Raw genomic sequence first — 27,197 nt, 5'->3', positions numbered from 1 at the left:
CCTGTTTTAGATAAAAAAAAAAAATAAAATAAAAATGAAGGCGCCTGTCACTTTAATTTCATGCCATTACCACATGTGTTGCATATGCCTTTAAGAGGGGGGTATGTCCAGATAGTTGCTTTCCACAATCAACAGTACCAAACTCTTGGATAGGTTGCGTCTGGAAGAGCTGCCCTGCACAATAGAAGAAAACTGCAATACCAGACATGACCTGAAGGCAGAGGTGGCGCCGTTTTTTAAAGTAAAAAAAACACAAAAACTTTTTCTTTTTTTAAATATTGGACATCCCCTTGAAATCTTCCTTAATAAGGAGGAAAATTATCAATTCTTTAGCAGGGGGTGGAGGGGAAAAAGGGACCGTATTATTTTAAAGGGGAAATGCAACCAAAAATGTTTTGCAGAGGGGTCTTATCTGTTATTGGGATCAAGATGGTCACCCAGATAAATCCACTGCAAATAGTGAAAAGGGAAACTGCTACATGATAAATAAGATCTGTCACTTGCCATACATGTGTAATTTTCTTACCTGGTGTAAACGCCGCTGTTCTCCTGAATCCGGCGATGTTTTTCTTTTCTTCCTGCGCCTCTCTGTTCCTGAGATATGGCCTCCTCTTCCTTGGATATAAATCTAGTCTTGTTAGGCAAGTGGGCGTGGAACTGTACTCTTGTTTGTGGGCGTGTTCTTGAGGGTTATGCCTAGTTGGCTAACAAGACTAGATTTATATACAGGGAAGAAGAGGCCATATCTCGGGAACGGAGAGGCGCAGGAAGAAAAGAAAAACATCGCCGGATTCAGGAGAACAGCGGCATTTACACCGGGTAGAAAAATTACAGATTTATGGCAAGTGACAGTTTCTACTTGGAGGACAGTATCATAGCATCAAGAGTAAAGCGGTAACCACCTCTACTATAACTGGTGTCTAAGCATATCAGATCTCATTGAAGCGTTGTTAAAAGTGAACCCCTATGTATACCCCTTTTTCACATGTAAAGCGCCATGGAATAAATGGCGCTATAATAATAATAATAATAACCCCTCTCCTGAGGCCGCCGTTCTGAGTGATATCAGTATACTGGTAACAAGAGACATTACTCCTCCCGTGACGGGGATTTGGAATAATCTAGCAGTAAATCTTATAAAACATGTCAATTTCTAACAGCGCCACCTCTGTTCACATGACGGCGTTACAGCTCAGACACACTGACAATATGCGGTGCCACATACATAACTCATGTGCCAACATTTCCGATAAAAAATTCAGGTCATTCAAACCCCACCCTGGGACAGTGGCCACTTATGGGTGTGGTTTTCCCTCCAAAGCACAGCCAAAATTTGCAAACACTGTCCTGGCTAAAAATTAGGACAAAGTCCTAAGCGTCATACGAACAAGAAATATTGCAATTGCAGCCTCCCACCACTAGTGGCAGTAAAGAGCACACACTACTGCCTAATCACAAGATCCAAACCCCTTCTTGTGCGGCAATTAGGAAAATTACAAAAATAAGCTTCCTTTATGGTTTGGCGCAGTTATCATTATCCATATCGAAAGGGACTAATTAGCACGATAAATCCAACATTAGGCAACGCATACTGGATTTCATTCTCTAATTTCCACTGGACGGGGCCATTGGGTGCGCCTTACTCACAAAGCAAGATCCAAAGATCTAAGGCTCGTGTACCAAAGGCTTTGCGACCTTCGGTGCACAAGGTTGATGAGGTTATGTGAGGTTTACCATGTTGAAAAAAAAAAGTTGACTAAGTTCATGAAGATGCGATGAGGTACTTTTAAATCTCCAGTTCCCGCAAGAAAACTTCCCATGGAGGACAGAAGGTCGAGGAGGAGCCTTGACTTGGAATTTAAAGAGAGACCGAAAGATCCAATTTGTTTTATCGCTGGAGAATTTTCTCTTAAAAAGTTTTTGATCTCTTAAAAGTGTAAAAAAAAGAAAATTTCCAAAAAGGACAAAAATTATTTGAGCAAATGACAATCCTTTAGCCATGGATAGGAAGAAGAGCCAAAAAAGTTGGACAAGGCAAGACCCAACATCCGAGCAGGACACAACAATGGCACAGAACGGGCCGTGAATGGAGGTAGTGCCCCAGATGAAACGTGTGATGGTGTAACCGGCGGTGGGAAAAGTTCACTGTACGAGGATTTCCAGAAAGAAGAGAGAAATACTGTAACCCGCTCAGGAGGGAAGGTACCGGTTCCGGGGACTCAAGGGTACCAGGTACAGGTTCCGGGGACTCAAGGGTACCAGGTACAGGTTCCGGGGACTCAAGGGTACCAGGTACAGGTTCCGGGGACTCAAGGGTACCAGGTACAGGTTCCGGGGACTCAAGGGTACCAGGTACAGGTTCCAGGGACTCAAGGGTACCAGGTACAGGTTCCGGGGACTCAAGGGTACCAGGTACAGGTTGAAGGCAAGTTCGGCACGTAGCAGAATTTGTTTGAATATTGTTTTAAATACCATTACAAAAAGTTTCTAATGAGGATTCTTAGAAGGCACTTTTTAATTCTCGCCCAGAAAGGGGCACAGAAGATGACCATATCTGGGGCAGCGTTCTAGTCCTGCATCTCCACATGCCCCTGATTCTGTCACACGAGGGTTTGGCTTGATTTTAGATGTTTTTTTGTTTGTTTTATGTGTTTATTACGGAATTTTGATTTTTTTCGGTCGAGGAGTGGAACCATTCTCAGCTTTTATCAATCCGTTTTCATGATAACCTAAAAAAAACAAAGAGGAAAGAAAAAAAACAAAAATGAGCAACGTTAAAAACATTCCAAGTACATTTTTTCAGAATAGATAAGGATGTGACCTCTTAAAGGGGGGATTTCCATAGGTTAAAAGTTTCTGCCTATCCATAAGTTAGGCAATAACTTTTAGATCAGTCGGGTCCGATCACCAGAACGGGGGCTTTTTTTTAATCTCGTTAGAATGGAGAGGCAGAGTGCATGTGTGACCTCTTTTCCAAGAAGAGCTCTGGTAGTCCCATGTGATAAAAGTCCACCATTCCACAATCTCTGTGGTTTCCAATATCATTGCCGGTATGAAGTGTCTGGCCAACAGTCAATAGGATTTGTTGGGGGGGTGGGGTGGCCCTCATTAGACTTATAAGAGGTGATGTGTGATTGTGGAAGTGGTGGCCCAACTTGGTAGACCCTTAAAAACTATTATTACAGAAATGTCTGGTCTTATTCTCTTAGAAAGTATTGTCCCCCAGCAGGTGCCCCATCTATCAACCGAAACAAACAACCGCTCTGCAGGGATGGCTCCTGGTCACCAGTTCTTCTGTGGCTGCTAGTTGAATTGTCTGGTAAAGCGGGATCTGGAATGATCAGCCCAATCCTGAGATCTATGACCAGCTTTATGCTTGTAGAGAAGATCATGAGTCATGATGTCTCATGTGGACCACCAAAGACATGAAGTGGGATCTGGAATGATCAGCCCAATCCTGAGGTCTATGACCAGCTTTAATGCTTGTAGAGACGACCATGGGTCATGATGTCTCACGTGGACCACCAAAATCATGAAGTGGAATCTGGAATGATCAGCGCAATCCGGAGATCTATGACTAGCTTTAATGCTTGTAGAGAAGACCATGGTTCATGATGTCTCATGTGGACCACCACAGATCTCACGATAACTAACCATGGTGGGTCACTGAGTCTCTGCTCCAGAAGCCACCAAACACTCCTAATAGAAGGTCTCACAGCTCCTTTTTTTGGTAGCCTCAGACTCTTACCTGAATCCCTTTTAAGTATCTTGACCTGTTGCTTGGCCATCACAGGTATGGGAAGCCTCTTCTTAGAAGCTTGTTCTTTACAGTACTCCCGCCAACGACGCAACTGGAAGTGGATGAATCGCCACATCATCCAGGTCTGCGACACGCACATCAGAAGCAGCACAATCATCCTGTAGTAGACAGAAGTCCCAGCTCTCAGGAAACCATGCCGAAAACTAAAAAGACTACTCAGTCTAAAAACTGGCAACCAGAGTTGTCAGAGCCCCACCAGAGTCCTTACCATCACTGCACAGGACTATCTTTGTGATCTAACTCACCTGAAAAGTAATGTATTGAAGTTGCCTTTGTCCGGGTTGAAAGTGTGGATCTCCGCTCTGGCAAGTCCAAACCCGATTGTCAAGACAGAAAGGGTTAAAGTAAACAGCCGGGTGACTACAAACACCACCGCCCAGGCATTAAAACTGCAGAGAGAACAGACAAGAGATCGCTTGAAGGCTCGTTTAGTGCTAAAGAAATTAATACGGGTGGGTAAATCAGGTCTCCGATTGGACAATGCTCTGTGAGCTAAAAAGACCGAACTCCAAACTGATACAATGTAACCACCCAGACCAGACCTGGGCAAAGTTCGGCTTACAGGCCACATCCAGCCATTTGGATAGTCCTGTTCAGTCCACAGAACGGGACTGCCAAAATACTAAAACCAGTGACATATGGGCCACACCATGCCGCCTCCCCCACCCGACGCCTTAATGTCACAGATAACTGAATAACATGGTGGAGGAGGGAGCCGTCAGCTCCTTCTTCCACCGTATAGCCTGTGCGGAGCCTCAGTGTGCACACAGCAAAGAAGCAGATCGTTGGGGGATTGGGAGCAAGGCGAGTCATTTTTTATTTTTTCGATTGTCAGTCACTTGTGGGGTGAATTTGTGGTTGACATCATACCATTTTGGGGGGCTGTGGTGGCCATCATATTGTGTAGATTTGGAGGTAGGGTTGGCAAAGCTGTGTGAGGGGGCTTTGAGGATCAGAATACTGTGTGTGGGGGACTGTGAGGACCATCATATTATCAGTGAGGTACATAATACTGTGTGTGGGGGACTGTGGGGTCCATCATACTGTGTGTGGGGGGCTGTGAGAACCATCATGCTATCAGTGAAGTCCATTATACTGTATGTGGTGGGCTGTGAGGGCCATCACACTGTGTGGTGGACTGTGGGGGCCATCATAATGTGTGTGGGGGACTGTGAGGGCCATCATACTGTCTGTGGGGGGCTGTGAGAACCATCGTATTATCAGTGAGGTTCATCATACTGTATGTGGTGGAATGTGGCGTCCATCATACTGTATGTGGGGGGCTGTGAGAACCATCATGCTATCAGTGAAGTTCATCATACTGTATGTGGTGGGCTGTGGTGTCCATCACACTGTGTGGTGGACTGTGGGGGCCATCATACTGTGTTTGGGGGGCTTTGGAAACCATCATACTGTGTGTGGGGAGCTGTGAGGACCATCGTATTATCAGTGAGGTTCATCACACTGTATGTGGTGGAATGTGGCGTCCATCACACTGTATGTGGTGGAATGTGGCGTCCATCACACTGTATGTCGTGGAATGTGGCGTCCATCACACTGTATGTCGTGGAATGTGGCGTCCATCACACTGTATGTCGTGGAATGTGGCGTCCATCACACTGTATGTCGTGGAATGTGGCGTCCATCACACTATGTGGTGGAATGTGGCATCCATCACACTGTATGTGGTGGAATGTGGCGTCCATCATACTGTATGTGGTGGAATGTGGCGTCCATCACACTGTATGTGGTGGAATGTGGCGTCCATCACACTGTATGTGGTGGAATGTGGCGTCCATCACACTGTATGTGGTGGAATGTGGCGTCCATCACACTGTATGTGGTGGAATGTGGCGTCCATCACACTGTATGTGGTGGAATGTGGCGTCCATCACACTGTATGTGGTGGAATGTGGCGTCCATCACACTGTATGTGGTGGAATGTGGCGTCCATCACACTGTATGTGGCGTCCATCACACTGTATGTGGCGTCCATCACACTGTATGTGGTGGAATGTGGCGTCCATCATACTGTATGTGGTGGAATGTGGCGTCCATCATACTGTATGTGGTGGAATGTGGCGTCCATCATACTGTATGTGGCGTCCATCACACTGTATGTGGCGTCCATCACACTGTATGTGGCGTCCATCACACTGTGTAGGGAGCTGTGGGGTCCATCACATTGGTTAGACTTGGGGGTAGGGTTGGCAAAGCCGTGTTGGGGGGCTTTGAGGACATTAATACTGTGTGTGGGGGGGCTGTGGAGTCCATCATATTGTATGTGGGATCCATCACGCTGTGTGGGAGACTGTGGGGGCCATCATACTGTCTGAGGGGGGCTGCGAGAACCATCATACTATCAGGGAGGGCCATCACCCTGTATGTCGTGGACTGTGGGGTCAAATATTATAATGATTATGCTAATATGATGATGGTCCTTCTCTCACAGGGAGGGATAAATGGGCAATATGGCCACAACATAAAGTCAGGTAACGCTCCGCAGACCACAACACTTACAGCTTTTGATTGTTTTCATCAGTAAAGTAGAAAAGCCGAGCAATATGGAAGAGGAACTCGGCCACCGACTGCAGCAAGAGCAAAATCAACCCCAAACGGGTTAAACTGTGGAGAGAAGGGGGGAAAAAATCGCGAGGTTAGGATGAGGTGTAATGATTGGTGGCGGCAATGTGAGTAGTATTATATGAAGGGGCTATGAGAACGTAGCGGATGGGTGGGAGCAGAACTACTCACTTGAGTAAATAGGCGCCTCCTATATGAAGGAGATACAGTACAATGTACTGGAGCTGCCGAGGAATTTCCTCCTGAAAAAAAAGGAATAAAATACAAAACGTTTTATTAAAAGAGCCGCAAGATATATCGTCACCTGCAGAGAGTGAGATGTCACCGACCTATAGGGTCCGGCCCCCGCGGAGCTCACAATCTAATCACATATTTAACTATTATATAGCAATGTGTGGCACTATTATATATGCACTGTATGGCGGTATAATTTATTTTATCCATATGACTAAAGTGGCTGTTATATACAACATCTATTCTCATTAAGTCATAGTGTGGCAGTATTATTATGTATGCACAGCATGGCGGTATTCTAAAGGAGTTCACAGTGTGCCACTATTATGTAGGCATTATATGACTGTATTGTTTAGCCATATGATATTGTTCTCACAAGTTCTCTGTATGGCACTATTATAATTTGCACTCTATGATAGTATTATTTATCATATGACTAAAGCTGCTGTTATATACAAGATCTATTTTCACTAGTATCCTGTATAGTACTATTACATATACGCATCATGCGGTATTCTCACGGAGTTCACAGTGTGGCATTATTATTATGTATGTACTATGTGCCTGTATCATTTATCCAAATGACTAAAGTGGCTGTTATATACTACATCTATTCCCACGAGTTCACTCTGTGGCAGTATATATATTTACATGATACCATTCACTGTGTAGCACTATATGGCTGCATTATTTATCAGACGATACCATTCTCAGGAGTTCGCTGTGTAGCACTATATGTCTGCATTATTTATCAGACGATACCATTCTCAGGAGTTCGCTGTGTAGCACTATATGTCTGCATTATTTATCAGACGATACCATTCTCAGGAGTTCACTGTGTGGTACGATAAGATTCTGAGGAGTTTACTATGTGGCACCATTTTGTATATAGTGTGTGGCAGCATTTATCTATATGATACTATTTTCATTAGTTCACTGTGTGGCACTATTATGTATGTACTGTATGGCGTTATATATGCACATAAGATTCTGAGCGGTTTACTATGTGGCACCATTATGTAGTGTGTGGCGGTATTATACACACACACACATGATACAATTTTGTGGATATTATAGCAGCACTACCTGTCCCCTTCCTACGGGATGGAAGCAGTCAGCCAAGTCTCACAGTCTCATGATATTATAGTGAAGAATGAAGCGAGAAGCGTGCGGGGAAGTGGACTCTACCAGCGGACAGCGACCTGCCCACTCAGGGGGGATTATGTGAGGACCGGGCTATACGAAGTACAATACGGAAAAGTATATGCTTTAGAATGGAAAAAGCAGGGTTCTCAGAAGCACAGAGTATTTCAGGGGAGCGATGGTGCCGATCTTGTGGGCCAGTAAGACGGACTCTGTGACATTTGTGTTATTCGCGGTGACGTCCACATCCTGCTCCAGTTACACACAATATAATTATCCACCACGAGCGGCCCGGCTTGTAGTCGTGGGACTATCATTAGTCAACCGAGAGGTTTCATCCTCCACGCACAAGACAAATATAAAAAGAGGCCGTGTCCTCATGTCAAGGTCACAAGACAGCGGGGGCGTCTCTGGCCAAAATCCACAATATGAGGGAAAAAAATGGAGTCTCCGTCGCAGCAATCTCAGCCACATACTCCTGGCAATAGGGGAGACCCGAAACGCGTGGTTCAATCTCCTTTCTTTGGAGATGAAAGCTTTGCAATGATGGACGGCGTCCTGCAATTGTTTCACCACCCACCCCCTCAAACTCATTTCCAAATTTTAACTCCCCATATACCCCAGAGACCCTGCACATTAGATTTTGGAAAGACTGGACAGATATAACGTAGGTAACGGACGCAGGCGCGGCTCACCTTCTTTACTTTTTGGAAATATAACTCTGGCAGGGCGTGCAGCCAATAAGCCAGCTGGCACAGGTAGAAAAACTTCACTTGAAACCTTGAACGAGGGGAAAAAAAAAATGACAAAGTAAAATAAATGTGTCAATTTTAACAAATGGAAGCGTTATTTATATCCAGAATGACTTTCGGTATTTAGAGAATGGCGGCACATTCTGCACAGGGATGGACGATACTTACGGTAGATACACATGAGGATAACTTTCCCATAGGGTCTTTGGATTGGATAAATAACCTTCCTAGGGAAGAAGAAGAAGAGCACAAATGTTTCATAGAAGGGTTAAATGCAACCTACTAAATCCTCATCATCATTGCACAGTATTAAAGGGTGGGTGACCCTCTCCAAAAAAAAAATCATTCATAGGATAGGAGACAACTTGCTGATCACTGGCAGTCCGACCACTGGGAGCTACAGAAATCATGAGATCGGGGGCTATGGAGCAGATGTGCGTATGCTCTGCAGGTTCTAGAAGTCTGATTGGCGAAGAATGGAGCGGAGGCCGAGCATACGCATCTGCATTCTATTCAGGATCGGTTTCAAAGCCTCGAATTCGGTATTATTAGGGTCCCAGAGGTCAGACCCCGGTGATCAGCAAGTTGTCCCCTATCCCACTCAGCCCTGTGTGTACTGCATAAATGGAGCGGGTTCAGGGGCCGCGCATGCTCCATGCAAGGTGGGCGCCGGCTGTGTTGTTTGGCCTTCACCTGAGCCTAACTGGTCTGATAGCAACAGTTCAACCCCTCAAATGCCACTGGCAATCGTGACAGCAGCATTTAAGGGGTTGGAAATTGCGTAAAGATTGTTTTGTCATGGTAGCCAGGGGCTTACTAAAACCAGTCCTACTAAAGGTGCTATTGACATGATCACCAGATGTCGGTAGCAACCCATCCAATCCACACAGGAAAGAAATCACCATAGATGTCCATAAATTATGTGTAATAATGAGAAATGACACAGGAATAAAGTATTGAACACGCTTACTTGAAATGTATTTAATACTTGGTACAAAAACATTTGTTGGTGATGAAGCTTCCAGACGCCTCCTGTATGGAGAAACTAGTCGCAGGCATTGCTCAGGTGTGATTTTGGCCCATTCTTCCACACAAACACTCTTCACATCATGAAGGTCCCGTGGGCTCCTTCTATGAGCTCTGAGCTTTAGGTCCTTCCATACATTTTCTCTTGGATTCAGGTCCGGTGATCGACCCTGCCATTCTAGGAGCTTTATTTTCTCTCTCTGAAACCAATTGAGAATTTCCTTGGCTGTGTGTTTGGGATCATTGTCTTGCTAAAATGTCCGCCCTCATTTCATCTTCATCACTCAAATAGATGGCAGCAGATTTTTATCAAGAATGTCTCTGTACATTTGTTCATTCATCATTCCTTCAATTACATGAAGTTTGCCAGTGCTGTATGCTGAAAAACAGCCCTACACCATGATGTTCTCACCTCCACACTTCATTGTTGGTATGGTGTTTTTGGGGTGATATGCAGTGTCTTTTGGCCTTCAAACAGTGTGTATTACGGCATCCAAAAACTTAAACTTTGGTCTCATCTGACCAGACTATATTCTACCGGTATTTTACAGGCTTGTCTTAATGTTGAGCAAACTGTAAATACAATTGAACCTGCTTTTTGTTCAGCAATGGAGTCTTGTGTGGTGAGCGTGCGTACAGGCCACGGAGGCTGCGTGGTGAGCGTGCGTACAGGCCACGGAGGCTGCGTGGTGAGCGTGCGTACAGGCCACGGAGGCTGAGTGGTGAGCGTGAGTACAGGCCATGGAGGTTGTGTGCATTACTTCTAGTTTTCTTTGTAACAATTGCACCTGCTGATTCCAGGTCTTTCTGTCGCTCTCCACAGGTGGTCCTTGGCTCTTGGACAACTCATCTGATGATTCTTTTCACTCCTCTGTCTGAAATTTTGAGGGGAGCACCTGGTCGTGGTCAATTTTCGGTGAAATGATGTTTTTTCCACTTCCAGATTATAGCCCCAACAGTGCTCACTGGAAGCTTCAGTAGTTTAGAAATTCTTCTGTAACAATGCCATCAGTATGTTTTGCAACAATAAGGTTGTGAAGGTCTTGAGACAGCTCACTGGATTTACCCATCATGAGATGTTTCTTGTGTGGCACCTTGGTAATGAGTCACTTTTTATAGGCCATCAGTTTAACCAGCTGATATTATTGGTCACTCAGTGGCAGGATTGCTTTCTAATTACTGATAGATTTCAGCTGGTGTCAGGACTTTCCAGGGCTTTTTGCTCCTCTCTTTCTTCATGCGTTCAATACTTTTTCCCTGTGTCATTTCTCATTATTGCACATAATTTATGGGCATCTATGGATGATTTCTTTGCCTGTGTGGATTGGATGGGTCGTTACAGACATCTGGTGAGAATTTCATGTTTACAGCACCTTTAGAAATATACTTAGAAAATTGGTGACGTGTATAATACTTCCTGAAAAAAATAATAATAGGCCCCTTGGGACTCTGTTGCCCAAGGGTTTGCATAACCTTGGCCCTCCTCCAAAACACATCCAGAGCTACATTCAGAATTCTGCTCATCTCTCTTAAGCTCCAAGACTGCAGTCACAGACACCTCAATGCTGCAATCTGCTGGGGGTAGTAGTTAGTTATACAACTCTATCATATCTGGACCCTACAGAGTGGCACATCTGACGCCGGTGTCAACATCTTATTTGGGGGTCCTCATTATCACCCCCTTATTTAGTACAGAGCCAAAATACGCCATTATAGTACAACTCACCGTGGCTACAACGTACAGACCCCAAAACATGGAGGTCATATGAAACGACGCCAGCTGCCCGGACTCATTAAACCGGCTTTGTTTTACCTTCGACAGATGGAGGCGCCGGTTAATTTTCTGTGGGTGAGATAAAAACCCCAAAAAATAAACAAACATTTTCCCAAAGCATCAAACTCATTTGTTTATTTTATTTTTATTTTTTTTTTAAATTTCGGAATAGGATTTTGGGACACTCACTAATATATAAAGTTGAAAAAATATATATTATTCACCCCCAAATTCAGTTGATTAGTAAAATTTGCAAACTTTCTGCTGTTTGCAATAAACCAATGAAACCAGAACAATGTAAATAGCAAAAAACAACTAAATATAATAAGTGGTTTCTTCAAATTCAGCACACAATGTCAATTTTACTGACGTCTGCAGCCTCAGAATTATTCACCCCCTTCATGACAAGGAGTCTTCAATACTTATGCGAACCACATGAAGCATAAATCAGCTGACAGGTTCCCTATAGCAGAACCCCTCTGGCTGTTATAACCTGCTGCAAATGTGATGAACACTGCAAGAAGCTGGAGTCTTATTATGCACATGGAATCGGAGCCCATTCTTCATGGGCTATGGCCTCCAGGTCACTAATATTCTTAGGTTGTTGGGAGAGTGATTCAAATTCTAAACAGTAGAGATCATTGCAAACAAGGAAAAGGATATAAAAAGATATAAAGACAATGGATGTTCCTAGAGATAGAGTTCGAAGCAGAGTGCACAAGTTCAGACTTATAGGAACACCGGCTACACCGTCTGGACGTGGCAGAAGGAGGAAGGGGTCAAAAGCTCAAGAAAAGTCTGCTCCAATATGCTGAAAACACTATAAATAAGCCTCAAAATGTGAACTTTTCATTCCTATGGATCAGCAGCATGTCTGGAGGAGGCAGAATGAAGGTGAAAAGAACACCATGCCTACAGGGAAGCATGTCGGTGGCTCAGTGATGAATGATGTTGGCTTGGTGATAAAAGTCTAGGGTGGGAAAACCATTTTAAGTCACAATACAAGACCTAACTACAGGGAAAGCTTATTCAGTTACTGGGGGGGGAGTCAGCCTTTAATATGATTTACTGCACCCCCCACTCCCATTTCTAATACCCTGAGTGACTTTCTGGATAATCATCTACTTACATCTAGGATATACTCCTGGACGATGGCGTGTAGAATGATTGCAATGACAACGTAGAACAATATGGTGACCAGATCCTTGGCCCCATAGTGATAGTAGACAATTTCGCCATCTGGAAGGTAACAAGACCAGTTAGAATCCAAAAGTTAAAATTTCAAGTGAAAACCGCCCAAAAATCAGTTCCCAAAGATTTTAATAAGAAGCTTGCATTGTCGTTCATAAAAAGTGGATTTTTTTATCCCCAACTTAAAAACCATTTCCAGTATACCCCAAAAAAACAGAAGACTTCCCTGATCCCTGAAATAGTGATGGGCAGGACATTACATAAGGGGGGAGACCGACAGGGGATACTGCGCAAGAGGGGAAGGGACCACTCCCCCCGAAGAGGGAACGCCGCGCAACAGGGGAAGGGACCGCCCCCCCCCCCGAAGAGGGGACGCCGCGCAACAGGGGAAGGGACCACTCCCCGAAGAGGGGACGCCGCGCAACAGGGGAAGGGACCGCCCCCCCCCCGAAGAGGGGACGCCGCGCAACAGGGGAAGGGACCGCTCCCCGACAGGGAGACGCCGCGCAACAGGGGAAGGGACCGCTGCCCGACAGGGGGACGCCGCGCAACAGGGGAAGGGACCGCTCCCTGACAGGGGGACGCCGCGCAACAGGGGAAGGGACCGCTCTCTGACAGGGGGACGCCGTGCAACAGGGGAAGGGACCGCTCCCAGACAGGTGGACGCGACCGCTCCCAGACAGGGGGACGCCGCGCAGCAGGGGAAGGGACCGCTCCCCGACAGGGGGACGCCAGCCCAACAGGGGAAGGGACCGCTCCCCGACAGGGGGACGCCAGCCCAACAGGGGAAGGGACCGCTCCCCGACAGGGGGACGCCAGCCCAACAGGGGAAGGGACCGCTCCCCGACAGGGGGACGCCAGCCCAACAGGGGAAGGGACCGCTCCCCGACAGGGGGACGCCAGCCCAACAGGGGAAGGGACCGCTCCCCGACAGGGGGACGCCAGCCCAACAGGGGAAGGGACCGCTCCCTGACAGGGGGACGGGACCGCTCCCCGACAGGGGGACGCCAGCCCAACAGGGGAAGGGACCGCTCCCCGACAGGGGGACGCCAGCCCAACAGGGGAAGGGACCGCTCCCCGACAGGGGGACGCCAGCCCAACAGGGGAAGGGACCGCTCCCCGACAGGGGGACGCCAGCCCAACAGGGGAAGGGACCGCTCCCCGACAGGGGGACGCCAGCCCAACAGGGGAAGGGACCGCTCCCCGACAGGGGGACGCCAGCCCAACAGGGGAAGGGACCGCTCCCTGACAGGGGGCTCCGCTTTCCGACAGGGGGCTTTATGTAATCGTGCTGCTCTCAGGAACGAGGTCGTATTAATCTTTTGTATAGTGGTAGTATTCGGTGTCTGTCCTATAAACCAAGGCAGTTTAAAATACATGACAATATCCTGCTGGATTTAGATGCAGATGATTGTTATAGAGCTGCCATATAGTTTATTATCAAAATAGTACAGCCAGATCCTTCAGTATAAGTGACTCTCCTAGTTTTACAGATCATTAGTACCCAGATGCAGAACTTTACAGTAAAATCACTTACAAAATAACACCAGGATATCAACAATACAAACAACCACAATAAGGCACAAAGGAGAATACGGCCAAGAGACCACACAATGCCCCCGATAGTATCACAAGTTTGTACCCAAACTAGACCAAACATTCATAAAATATGGCGGCATTAACGTAAGAAACTTACCGAGAGACTGGAGGCTGCTGTTATACTGAGGTAAGATGAAGATAAAGGCAGTTTTAGCGGTGACCTGTAATGGAATAAATAGGTGACTGATTATTCTAAAAAAGGAACATTATTCCTGTCTGGAAAAACTTTTTACAAAAAGTATCAAAAACAGCACAAAATAAAAATCATAACTAAAAAAAAGCCAAAAAAAAAACAAAAAACATGAAGACTTGTGCTGGGTATCTTATGACTGATCCGCCAGTAAAGAGTTAAATCCGGTATTTACTGCATTTAATTTTTTTAAAAAGTCATTATTTTTTGGAACAGCCAAAAGCGAGGGAGTGTTTCCCAATAATTATAAACCTCATTAGACGTGTTGAATGTGTCATATTTATGGCTGGAGCCGCCAGGTATTAGAGCATAAGCTTTTCCAAATAACATTTTGCAAACTTTTCGACATGCAATATTTTTGTTGGGCCGGGTCAAACACTAGGACGACGACAAGGGATTTACACCGTGCAGCGGCACCATGTCGCCTAATAAAGCCATTTACAAAACCTTTGCCCATACACTCCATTAGGGAATACAGACCTCAGAGGGGGATCCCCACTCAGGACTCCCCTTTATGAGGCAATACAGAAAGCCGCCCCATAAGAGAAGCTACAGACATGGCGGACCCCAATCCATGCAGTATTCACACCGCCATTCATTTGAAAGCCGACCATGTAATGCTACATTTTCACCAATAGCAGGAAATTACTGGGTGTAAGAGAAATCAGACTTTCCCCAGTATTATAGTAGTTATATTCTTGTACATAGGAGGCAGTATTATAGTAGTTATATTCTTGTACATAGGAGCAGTATTATAGTAGTTATATTCTTGTACATAGGAGCAGTATTATAGTAGTTATATTGTTGCATATAGGAGCAGTATTATAGTAGTCATATTCTTGTACATAGGAGCAGTATTATAGTAGTCATATTCTTGTACATAGGAGCAGTATTATAGTAGTTATATTGTTGCATATAGGAGCAGTATTATAGTAGTTATATTCTTGTACATAGGAGCAGTATTATAGTAGTTATATTGTTGCATATAGGAGCAGTATTATAGTAGTTATATTCTTGTACATAGGGGGCAGTGTTACAGTAGTTATATTCTTGTACATAGGAGCAGTATTATAGTAGGTATATTCTTCTACATAGGGGACAGTATTATAGTAGTTATATTCCTGTACATAGGGGACAGTATTATAGTAGTTATATTCTTGTACATAGGGGGCAGTATTATAGTAGTTATATTCTTGTACATAGGAGCAGTATTATAGTAGTTATATTCTTGTACATAGGAGCAGTATTATAGTAGTTATATTGTTGCATATAGGAGCAGTATTATAGTAGTCATATTCTTGTACATAGGAGCAGTATTATAGTAGTCATATTCTTGTACATAGGAGCAGTATTATAGTAGTTATATTGTTGCATATAGGAGCAGTATTATAGTAGTTATATTCTTGTACATAGGAGCAGTATTATAGTAGTTATATTGTTGCATATAGGAGCAGTATTATAGTAGTTATATTCTTGTACATAGGGGGCAGTGTTACAGTAGTTATATTCTTGTACATAGGAGCAGTATTATAGTAGGTATATTCTTCTACATAGGGGACAGTATTATAGTAGTTATATTCCTGTACATAGGGGACAGTATTATGGTAGTTATATTCTTGTACATAGGGGGCAGTATTATAGTAGTTATATTCTTGTACATAGGAGCAGTATTATAGTAGTTATATTCTTGTACATAGGAGCAGTATTATAGTAGTTATATTCTTGTACATAGGAGCATTATTATAGTAGTTATATTCTTGTACATAGGGGCAGTATTATAGTAGTTATATTCTTGTACATAGGGGCAGTATTATAGTAGTTATATTCTTGTACATAGGGGACAGTATTATAGTAGTTATATTCTTCTACATAGGAGCAGTATTATAGTAGTTATATTCTTGTACATAGGAGCAGTATTATAGTAGTTATATTCTTGTACATAGGAGCATTATTATAGTAGTTATATTCTTGTACATAGGGAGCAGTATTATAGTAGTTATATTCTTGTACATGGGGGCAGTATTATAGTAGTTATATTCTTGTACATAGGGGCAGTATTATAGTAGTTATATTCTTGTACATAGGGAGCAGTATTATAGTAGTTATATTCTTGTACATAGTGGCAGTATTATAGTAGTTATATTCTTGTACATAGGGGCAGTATTATAGTAGTTATATTCTTGTACATAGGGGACAGTATTATAGTAGTTATATTCTTCTACATAGGAGCAGTATTATAGTAGTTATATTCTTGTACATAGGAGCAGTATTATAGTAGTTATATTCTTGTACATAGGAGCATTATTATAGTAGTTATATTCTTGTACATAGGGAGCAGTATTATAGTAGTTATATTCTTGTACATGGGGGCAGTATTATAGTAGTTATATTCTTGTACATAGGGGCAGTATTATAGTAGTTATATTCTTGTACATAGGGAGCAGTATTATAGTAGTTATATTCTTGTACATAGTGGCAGTATTATAGTAGTTATATTCTTGTACATAGGGGCAGTATTATAGTAGTTATATTCTTGTACATAGGAGCAGTATTATAGTAGTTATATTCTTGTACATAGGAGCAGTATTATATAAAGGTCTCTAATCCGTACAGCTGATGTCACACTTTCTGCCTGGAATATCTTTTTATAACAAGCTTTAGACACTTTCACTATTTTTAGTCTCGTCCCATTTCAGTTCTTGTAAATTCTCTAACTCATTTATATAAATGGAGGGGTAATGCTTCCGTACCCAGTAATATTAACCTTCTCGCCTGACACTTCGCACACTTGTACATTTACCGTATTTCCTTGAATGCGTTCTTTCTTACGTTGCTTGGCAGCACACAAACAATGTCCGGGACAACACTGGGTGCAGAAGTCGGAGTGAATCTTCTCACAAGATCGTTTTACCAGAGACAAGACACTTTCACAGGAGGGTTCAGAACACATTGTCTCAGGGAAACTGCGCTTCTAAAAAAAAAACTGGATTTAACCCTTCTAATGTCTAGACCAATTCTGAAAAGATCCCCAAAAATTTGCAGTTGGAACCATTTTTTTTTTTTATTATTTTTTTTTATTTTTTTTATTTATTTATTTTTTTATGGTTGCTCGACCAAGCCTCCATTCATACCGGGCACTCTGGGGTCTCGTTCTCAGTATCGGTGGAGCTCCCAGCAGTCTGACACCCAGTGATGAGCAATTTACAACCTACAGTATGTAGATAGGTGAGGATTTCAATATTTACTACAGTCCCTTTAAAGGTCTCATTGCTGGGATGGGACATATTGAAATCCAAACATGCTCATTCCCATAAAAGGCCAACTTTATAGTTGAGATTGGACAGCTTTCCGGGGGTATTAAATTTTATCTAAACTTATGCTGGTAACTATGCATTCCCTCTTCTGCATCCGTCTACATAGGTGGTTCTTTTGCCTCCACTGATGGGCTGCAGCGGTCATGTCCTCTTCGGTTGTGATGCCGGAGGGGAGTAACCCTTGTGTTTGTGATTTTAGACTAGATGGGGGGGGGGGGGGGGGGATTTATGCAAATATTTATCTCCCAGACAAATCCTTTAATACCAGGAAGTTTTGCAGACTTTTCTCTATTTGTATGGCCAGGGACAGCTTAATAACGTTAAAATTGGCGCGGTATTTAAGTATGCTATTTGTTTTGATTTTTACTGCTGTAATTCAGCTAAAATAAAAATTAAAGCAACTTTATGACTAAGGGCGTACACAGCACCAGAGGGGTTTTTTTTATTATTTTTTTTTATCACCAACAAGTGGATTTTAATTGACATTCCGCAAGGAGAAATGTTGCCCCTAGAATACATATATGGAATAAAATTTGAATATTTAATCTATTCTTTTGATGTGCCGATCAACTTTATTTTTCTTGGGACGTATTTTCTGGCGGTCAACAGGATTTGAAACGGTAGGCATCGCATATAAAAGGAAGGATTTCATCATTCATTGCACGGTGATCGATTTATCCAATATTTTTTCTCAGTATTTCAAATTTTCATAGAGTCTTTTTGTAAAAACATAAAAAATGTGGTTAACAGTCCTGATTTTGCCAGAAAAATCCCGAGAACCCAATCGCAAAAGCAGTTGGAGGTTTATCCAAATTCGACCAAAAACCTTCCCACTGTCTTCTGTCAACAGTCCAAGGGCGGAAGTTAAATATGCCGAATTTGGGGCATTGAATGTCTAGTAAATATCTGCGAAAATATCCATCGTATTATGCGATGAGATGAACGTGCATTCAGGTTTCACGACTACAAATGTGAAAACTGGTTTCCTGGATGTCATATTACGTATGTGTACACTTTTCTTTATTTATTGCCCATTAACATATATTTTTTAAAAAAGTAATAAAAAAAATAATAAATAAATAATAATAATATAATTAGGGATGAGCGGACCCGTTGAAGTTTGGGTTCAACAGAACTTTAGTACAGCGTTCAGTTCAGGTACCAGATTTGTACTCGAACTTGAACCAGACCCCATAGAAATTAATGGTCTCTCTCTCTCCTCCCCGAACTGTAAAACGGACTTCCAGGACAGACAGGGTGGTGTTCAAAATAATAGCAGTCCAATATGACTAACCAGATTAATCCCTGTTTCGGGTATAAATTATATTACCACATGTCATACAATTTACCAGTTTGTACAGTAGATTCTAAGAAAACCAACAGACTCCGCATTCACGATCTGCAGATTTTTGAGTCTGTGTATTTGAATAATTAATTGTACGGGCTGTGTTCAAAATAATAGCAGTGTGGAGGTCAATTAGTGAGGTCAATCATTCTGTGAAGAAACAGGTGCGAATCAGGTGGCCCTTATTGAAGGGTGAAGCCAGCACATGTTGTACATGCATTTCTCCTTGAAAGCCTGAGAAATATGGGTCGTTCCAGACATTGTTCAGAAGAACAGCGTACTTTGATTAAAAAGTTGATTGGAGAGGGTAAAACCTATAAAGAAGTGCAGACAATGATAGGCTGTTCAGCTAAAATGATCTCCAATGCTTTAAAATGGCAAGCAAATCCAGAGAGACGTAGAAGAAAACGGAAGACTACCATTCAAATGGATGGAAGAATAGCCAGAATGGCAAAGGCTCAGCCAATAATCAGCTCCGGGATGATCACAGACAGTCTCAAGTTACCTGTGAGGACTGTGACAGTTAGAAGACGCCTGTGTGAAGCTAATCTCTTAGCAAGAAGTTCCCGCAAAGTCCCACTGTTAAAAAAAAGACAAGTACTGAAGCGGATACAATTTGCCAAAGAAACTATCAACTGGCCTAAAGAGAAATGGAGAAACATTTTGTGGACTGATGAAAGTAAAATTTTTCTTTTTGAGTCTAAGGGCCGCAGACAGTTCATCAGATGACCCCCAAACTCCCCATTCAAGCCACAGTCCACAGTGAAGCATGGTGGTGAAGCATCATGAAATGGACATGTTTCTCTTACTATGGTGCCGGACTTATTTACCACATACCAGGGATCAAAGACCAGCATATATTAAAATACTTGAAGAGGTCATGTTGTCTTACGCGGAAGAGGATATGCCCTTGAAATGGGTGTTTCACCAAGATAACGACCCTAAACACACCAGTAAACGAGCAAAATCTTGGTTCCAGTCCAACAAAATTGAGGTTATGGAGTGGCCAGCCCAATCTCCAGACCTTAATCCGATAGAACACTTGTGGGGTGACATCGAAAATGACGTTTCTGAGGCAAAGCCAACAAATGCCAAAAAATTGTAGGATGTAGTCAAAGCATCCTGGGCTGGAATAACAGGTGACAGGTGACAGAAGTTGGTTGACTCTATGCAACATAGATGTGAAGCAGTTCTAAAAAAAATAAAAAATAAAAAAAACTGTGGGTGTACAACTAAATATTACATTAGTGATTCACAGTAATGCTAAATCCTCAAAAAAAAAAAGTACATATTGTGAGTTTGAAAAGACAAATGCAGACACTGCTATTTTTTGAAACAGCCCAATGTTAATTTTTTGTTATTTTATGTAAAGTAGTTCAAAATTATATACATTTCTCTTCATGTTTTGAATTAGAAAGCAGTGTGTAATGTTCCCAATGTATGGAAATAAAAACTAGTATAAGGATTTTGTGCTTAACTCATGTTTAGATTACGCTCCTCACATATCGGCAGTTTGAAATTCAAATAACAGAAACAAAAAGTTTGAATTTTGAATTTCCAAAGCGCCGACGCTTCATAGAATCCTCAGTGTAAAATTCAAAACTTCTTGTTTGTTTCTGACCGTTATTACAATTGTGCGCCTGTTATTTCAATCTCAAACTGCCGATACTTTAGGAACTTAATCTAACTCAAATTTAAAAATCAAGAGAATTAAGAAATTATTACTAATTTATAATCCCCCCCCCCCCCAGCACCTTCTGGTGTGAGAGTATCTGACACGTGTGTGTTCCAGTTCATGTTTCAGTTATGTGCAAGAGAGGAAATACGTTTCTCACTTTTACACTCAAGAGAGCAGAAGGCCGGGTGTTATTCAATAAAGGCATTTTTTTTTCCTTTTCTCGAGCCCCCCCCCCCCTCCCCCCCCCCAACCCGCCTTGCTGCAGCTTTAATCCATTCAGTTTTGGAAACGTGGCAGTCAGGAGGAGGTGGGGGGGGGGGTTAGGCGAGGAAGAAAAAAAAAATATTTAGAATCCCACCATTTAACGCCATGAATAGTGAAGCAGGTTCCCCCACCCCACCATGAGCCAGGTGTACAAGAGCTGGGTTGTTTCAGACACTGCAGTCACTCAAACCCCTGAACTGCAGGGGAAAAAAAAAAAAATTTGCTCTCTTCTCAGGGAGAGAGAGACACATTCCAGTCATATTTTGGCAGAGGCGAGAGGCGCACACAGAGCCGGCTTTAACTTCCTGCACCGAGAGGAGGAAACTGAGAGGACGGCTTTATTCCCTCTCTTCTCCAACGTAATCGTCAGCTGGATGAAAAAAAAAAAAAAAAAAAACTGGAAGATAAGGAGTCAAAAAGGATTTCATTAAATATTTAATTTTTTTTTTCTTCTTGCTGATGCAACAAATAAATAATTTTTTGCCACTTGTTAAAGAGAAGGCTGCAATCTATATAAATGCTAAATTCCCTAAAAGGTCCCGGATCTAGCGAGACACTCCCGGATTTGGGAACAATCCCGGGAGATCAGGGGTATGTCCCAGTTTCGACTGTATCTACATCCTTTGGATGCAGTTACAGTTGAATACATTGGTGGGGCAGGGAGCAATATTGGTGGGGCAGGGAGCAAATATTGGTGGGGCAGGGAGCAAATATTGGTGGAGCAGGGAGCAAATATTGGTGGAGCAGGGAACAAATATTGGTGGAGCAGGGAGCAAATATTGGTGGAGCAGGGAGCAAATATTGGTGGAGCAGGGAGCAAATATTGGTGGAGCAGGGAGCAAATATTGGTGGAGCAGGGAGCAAATATTGGTGGAGCAGGGAGCAAATATTGGTGGAGCAGGGAGCAAATATTGGTGGAGCAGGGAGCAAATATTGGTGGGGCAGGGAGCAAATATTGGTGGGGCAGGGAGCAAATATTGGTGGGGCAGGGAGCAAATATTGGTGGGGCAGGGAGCAATATTGGTGGGGCAGGGAGCAATATTGGTGGGGCGGGGAGCAATATTGGTGGGGCGGGGAGCAATATTGGTGGGGCGGGGAGCAATATTGAGGGAGCAATATTGGTGGGGCAGGGAGCAATATTGGTGGGGCAGGGAGCAATATTGGTGGGGCAGGGAGCAATATTGGTGGGGCAGGGAGCAATATTGGTGGAGCAGGGAGCAATCAGCTCCACCACAAGGCTTGTGCATGCTCTCCACCCCGCCTGTGTGCATCACTAGAAGGAGCCCGCTGCTCCGAGCCTCATGCCTGGGGCTAGGTGGGGTGGCACCATACTATGTAAGTGGGCACTGGGGAGACAAAATGTGAACGCTGCAGCCAATCAGCGTCTGCAGAGCTCGCATGATGCCCCCAGAGTACAGAGGAGCAGTTAGAACCTAAATGCAAGAAAAAGGTTTGGGTTGTTTTTTTTGTTTTACTTCTCTGAGCCCATTAATAAGTTGTCTGTGCAGCAGTGAACAACCCCTTTATGTGGAATAACCCTTTTAAATACATTTTAGCACAATTTACAACTTCTATTTCAAAAGCAGAAAACTTCAATCCTCAGCATTAATCTAACGTAAAGTCAATGTGTCGCCAGCGCAGTCTGTCGCAAGGCAGAGATTGCAGAACTTCCTATAGAAAGTGTCTGAGAACCACAGATAAAAGATACATTACTGGGAAATATCTATTCACTCCAGTGACTACAATATGTGCACAATGGGTCAGTCGTGACCAATGGCCACCAAGTCACATCACCTCCGGCGGTCAATACCTCCCACAAGTGACCTCCAGATAATCTCTGCAGTACAGTTCCAGACTGGAGGGGGCACAGGAGGTCACTCACCCCCTCCCACCGTGACATGATGGCCCCAGTCACATCAAGTCTACTATTCACATCCAAAGAAATTCAGATTACTTTTGGGTTTCTGTTGTTCAAGGGCAGAGCACTGTGGGAGCTAAAGTGCGGGGAAAAAAAATGAATAACTACAAAGAAAAAAAATTAAAAAGTTTAGGATGTGACCTCTCAATGGGCTCGCCACTGAGTGGCACCTCCCTGGCCCGGGACAGAGTGGTCCGCCATGGAGCAGCACCTCCCCGGCACAGTGGGGTCCGCAATAGAGTGGCATCCCACCGTCCTGGGGACTGGCACAAAGTGGCACCTACCCCAGCACAACACAAAGTGGCACCTCCCCCGGCATGGCACAGAGGGGCCCACCACAGAGGGCAAGACCTCCCCCAAGCATGGTACAGTGTACAGAAGGCAAGACCCCCCCCCCGGCATGGCACAGAAGGCAAGACCTCCTCCCCCCCTCCCCGGCATGGCACAGAAGGCAAGACCTCCTCCCCCCCCCCCCCCCCGGCATGGCACAGAAGGCAAGACCTCCTCTCCCCCCCCCCCGGCATGGCACAGAAGGCAAGACCTCCTCTCCCCCCCCCCCCCGGCATGGCACAGAAGGCAAGACCTCCTCTCCCCCCCCCCCCCGGCATGGCACAGAAGGCAAGACCTCCTCTCCCCCCCCCCCCCCCGGCATGGCACAGAAGGCAAGACCTCCTCTCCCCCCCCCCCCCCGGCATGGCACAGAAGGCAAGACCTCCTCTCCCCCCCCCCCGGCATGGCACAGAAGGCAAGACCTCCTCTCCCCCCCCCCCCCCGGCATGGCACAGAAGGCAAGACCTCCTCTCCCCCCCCCCCCCGGCATGGCACAGAAGGCAAGACCTCCTCCCCCCCCCCCCCCGGCATGGCACAGAAGGCAAGACCCCCCCCCCGGCATGGCACAGAAGGCAAGACCCCCCCCCCGGCATGGCACAGAAGGCAAGACCCCCCCCCGGCATGGCACAGAAGGCAAGACCTCCTCCTCCCCCCCCCCCCGGCATGGCACAGAAGGCAAGACCTCCCCCCCCCCCGGCATGGCACAGAAGGCAAGACTGCCCATGACCCATAATGGCGCTTTTTCTGATCAACCCCTTTAAGTCTTCCAGCATCACTCTGGCATGGAGCTGTATACACCTGTGTGCATGGGCCCTTAATGTGCGCTCCGAGGCTTCCCCTCGAGATAAGCGGCCTCTGGAGCATCAGAAAAATACTAAAATTCATAAGACCAAAGAGGAGCCAATGGAGCAGGTACAACTTGAGGGGTCTGCCTGGTGCTGCTGGAGACCATCATGTGACAGATCCGCCATGTCGCCATATTCTGCACATGTATCAGGATAGCTGCTGACAACTACTTATGTAATCCAGGAATTTGTGCAGTGCGGCTGTCACTTCCCTTCCCCCGCTCCTTTTGTACCAATCCCCCCAGAAGAGCGACATACGACCCATGGAAACCATTTTCCATCTGAGATCCAGCTGTGCCATCTTCCACGTGCTTTACCTCCTCCCTACCCCACCCCAAATACTGAAACTTGTGGGTGCAGATACTTTGCGGGTGCCCGCCTGCTTCCCTCAGAATTGTGTCAGTCCACACTGTCACGACCCGGAGAAACCCGCTGCAGATTGGGGGAGCATCAGCACAAAAAGGTGACCCTTAAGAGTCACTTTGGCCAAACCTTTTGCAAGCTTGTAATCAGGGGGTGCACAAGTCGCAGTCGCCCCCGGACCCTGGAGCCTTTTAGGGGCCCTACTGGAAATATTGCATTGTGGCCTCAATTAAAAAGGGGGTCTTCCTGTGATTAGTGGCAGTAATTTTACAGGGCTGCATTACTGTGCGACTGTCTCCATTCACTTGCAGTACCAGGCCCAGCCAAAACCACATAGGTGGCGCTGTGGTTGTATAATTCCTCAGAGATTACTCCTGTCTGAATCCTCGCTGTTCGGAGAGTCGGTCTAGACACAAAGAGCCTGAATGTGACTCAGCTCGGAGGAAGAAGAACTAGTACAATCCGCTGTGACCCCCCCACCCTCCGTCATGTGTTCACACACAGAGGGGCCATGTACATGGCAGAGATGTAAAAATATACACGCCCCACCCGGGGTGCTAAGACTTACAGTACAAAATGAGGGGGGGTAAGGCTGCTTTAGAGAACTGAACAGACACATATAGGGTCAATCCCGAATATCCCATTCATTTTTTTTTTTTTTACTACTGGGACACTCAAGACGCTGCAGGATGGGGGCTTTAAGGGAACCTCGATTCTGCAACGTTCAAGGGAAGACCCTATGCGGTCGTCGGTTCCCAGTGCAGTAGACAATTGGCCATACTGGATTATATTTTCCAGCAGATTCTCCTCTGGTCCTTGCGATGATATCTCCTGCACCTCTGGCGGCGACCCCGTAATCCTCTATCCATAGGAAGATGGCACAGATCAGAAATCCATTCCTGCTTTCAGCCAGGGACGGCTCCACTCTTATCCATAGGTTGGATCTGGTACTGCAGCCCAATCTCATTCATAAATCATGGGCCGTGGAGAGGAGCACTGCTCCTTTAAGAAAGCAGCCATGGTATATAAAGAACATGAAACCATATTGACAAAGGGGCGCTAGGACTTTTTGTAGCACAGAATATCGTATTTATAATTCCCGTAATGAAATTTAAATGGATTGTACAAGATTATACGGAAAAGGGCACGTTCACAACCCGGGCAAAATGGACTCAGAGCTGCAATACCAGGCGAAGCCAACTGACAAGGGTGGCGCTGTGACCGGGAAAAAAAAAAAGTGCCCCCATCTACAAACTAACTGGATTCAACAACTTTAGAAGTTCTGATAACGCAGCTACCCCCCCCCCCCCAAGAATCAGATCCCAGGTCAGTGAACAGACAGCAGGAAAAAGTACCCCCCAATATAATGTAATCAGCCCTGAATTTGGAGGATGGTAGGACATGCTGGGATTTATAGTGCTACAAGATGTGTAGATTTCCATCCCTATACACGCCTGCAGTATGACAGCCCGCCTTCCATGATCTACTTGGTGGGGGTCTAATCTGGGGTTGTGTAGGGACACGGGGCAGGCGCGACATTGTCAGCCAATCCTGCACCAATGGGAGCAAACAGCCAGCCGGCAGGGAGAGGGTTAAATTCCCCTATACAGCAGTCTTGCAAATATAGGGGTTAACCCTATCACTGCAGGGGTACTAGTGACAGGTAACTCGCAGCAGAAACTATGGTTATTCCATATACAAGCAGTATGTATTCTACAGAAGTCACTAAGGTTGTACCCCACCAGCAGGTGGCGCCGTGGAGTCACAGGATAAAGAATGAAGTTGGACACATCAGCAAAAGTGTTAAAGGGGTTTAGAAACTTTTTAAAGGGGATGATATGGCCAATAGTAATAGGATTGGGGTATAAAGTCACAGATGTGAAAAATGTGAATATTAAAGTAACGCAGGAAGAGAGACACCAGAAGAGGGTCCCCAAGGATTAACACCTTTTTTAAAGGGCCAGAAACCACTGTGAATCTACACGATATCTGTGGTACTGCAGGTAGATGCGTGAGAATAAGCAAGGACTAGGACAAGTCACTACATACCCCACCACCAGGGGGAGCACATCAGTAATGCAGAAGAGGAGGGGGACAGGACACATCAGCAACAGTCACCAGGAAAGGGTTAACAGGCTGGATACAAAGTAACAACTGCAGCTTTCTAGAATCAGTGTAGGGGGGCACAGGAGGATGCAAGGGGGCACAGGGGTAACCAGGGAGGGGGCACAGGAGTGCAGGAGGGGTGATGCAAAGCAGCATAGGAGTTTGCAGGGGGGCAGCGGAGGGGCATATAGGAGTGTGCAGAGGGGCACAGGAGGGTGGGCCATTGGAAATACCAGAGGGCACAGGAAGGTGCAGAAGGGGCACATGGGTAACCAGGGAGGGGGCACAGGTGGGTGCAGAAGGGCATAGGAGTGTGCAGGGGGGGGGGTGCAAAGCAGCATAGGAGTTTGCAGAGGGGCATATAGGATTGTGCAGAGGGGCACAGGAGGGTGGGCCATTGGAAATACCAGAGGGCACAGGAAGGTGCAGAAGGGGCACGGAAGGGTGATGGGGGTATTGGGGGCACCAGGGGCGCAGCCGGACTCCTACCTCAAACATGAGACCGATGAGGACGCACAGGACGAAGAAGAAGCCGATGTCCGCATGATTGTGGATGACAAACTCCTGGCTGAAGATGGGGTAACTTTTCCTTCTTCTGAAAGCCATAACGTCCCAGGAATCTGCGCGCCCCCCCTCCCTGCTCCTCTCCTCTCTCCACCCTTCCTCCACTCACTCTCCCCCTCACTGAGGATGAGGAGGATACAATGTAACAAGTAGCAGTA

The 27,197-nt window shown here is 45.2% G+C and overlaps 1 protein-coding gene across 1 annotated transcript; it reads right to left on the bottom strand.

Moving 5' to 3' along the window:
• Nucleotides 1-596: 596 nt before the first annotated feature.
• Nucleotides 597-27,197, bottom strand: TRAM2 (translocation associated membrane protein 2). The gene is made up of 11 exons (XM_073673908.1): nt 26,965-27,197; nt 14,220-14,283; nt 12,462-12,571; nt 11,285-11,401; nt 8,701-8,759; nt 8,476-8,560; nt 6,575-6,645; nt 6,341-6,445; nt 4,066-4,209; nt 3,749-3,918; nt 597-2,729 (listed from the first exon to the last, which is right to left on the bottom strand). Exons 1-11 carry the CDS (start codon nt 27,079-27,081, stop codon nt 2,656-2,658), a joined length of 1,116 nt encoding a protein of 371 aa, XP_073530009.1. The 5' UTR covers nt 27,082-27,197; the 3' UTR covers nt 597-2,655.

Source organism: Phyllobates terribilis, unplaced genomic scaffold (genome assembly GCF_046119375.1).
Source record: "Phyllobates terribilis strain yellow unplaced genomic scaffold, ASM4611937v1 Scaffold_3__8_contigs__length_932513732, whole genome shotgun sequence".
NCBI lineage: Eukaryota > Metazoa > Chordata > Amphibia > Anura > Dendrobatidae > Phyllobates > Phyllobates terribilis.
The sequence above is the reverse complement of the archived record's forward strand: the minus strand, read 5'-3'. Positions and strand labels throughout refer to the sequence as shown.

Coding starts and splice junctions, on each gene's coding strand:
- TRAM2 (XM_073673908.1), bottom strand. CDS start 27,081: ATGGCTTTCAGAAGAAGGAAAAGTTACCCCATCTTCAGCCAGGAGTTT. Junction 14,284..26,964: donor TCATCGGTCTCATGTTTGAG/GTAGGAGTCCGG, acceptor ATTCCATTACAG/GTCACCGCTAAAACTGCCTT. Junction 8,561..8,700: donor TATCCTCATGTGTATCTACC/GTAAGTATCGTC, acceptor CCCTCGTTCAAG/GTTTCAAGTGAAGTTTTTCT.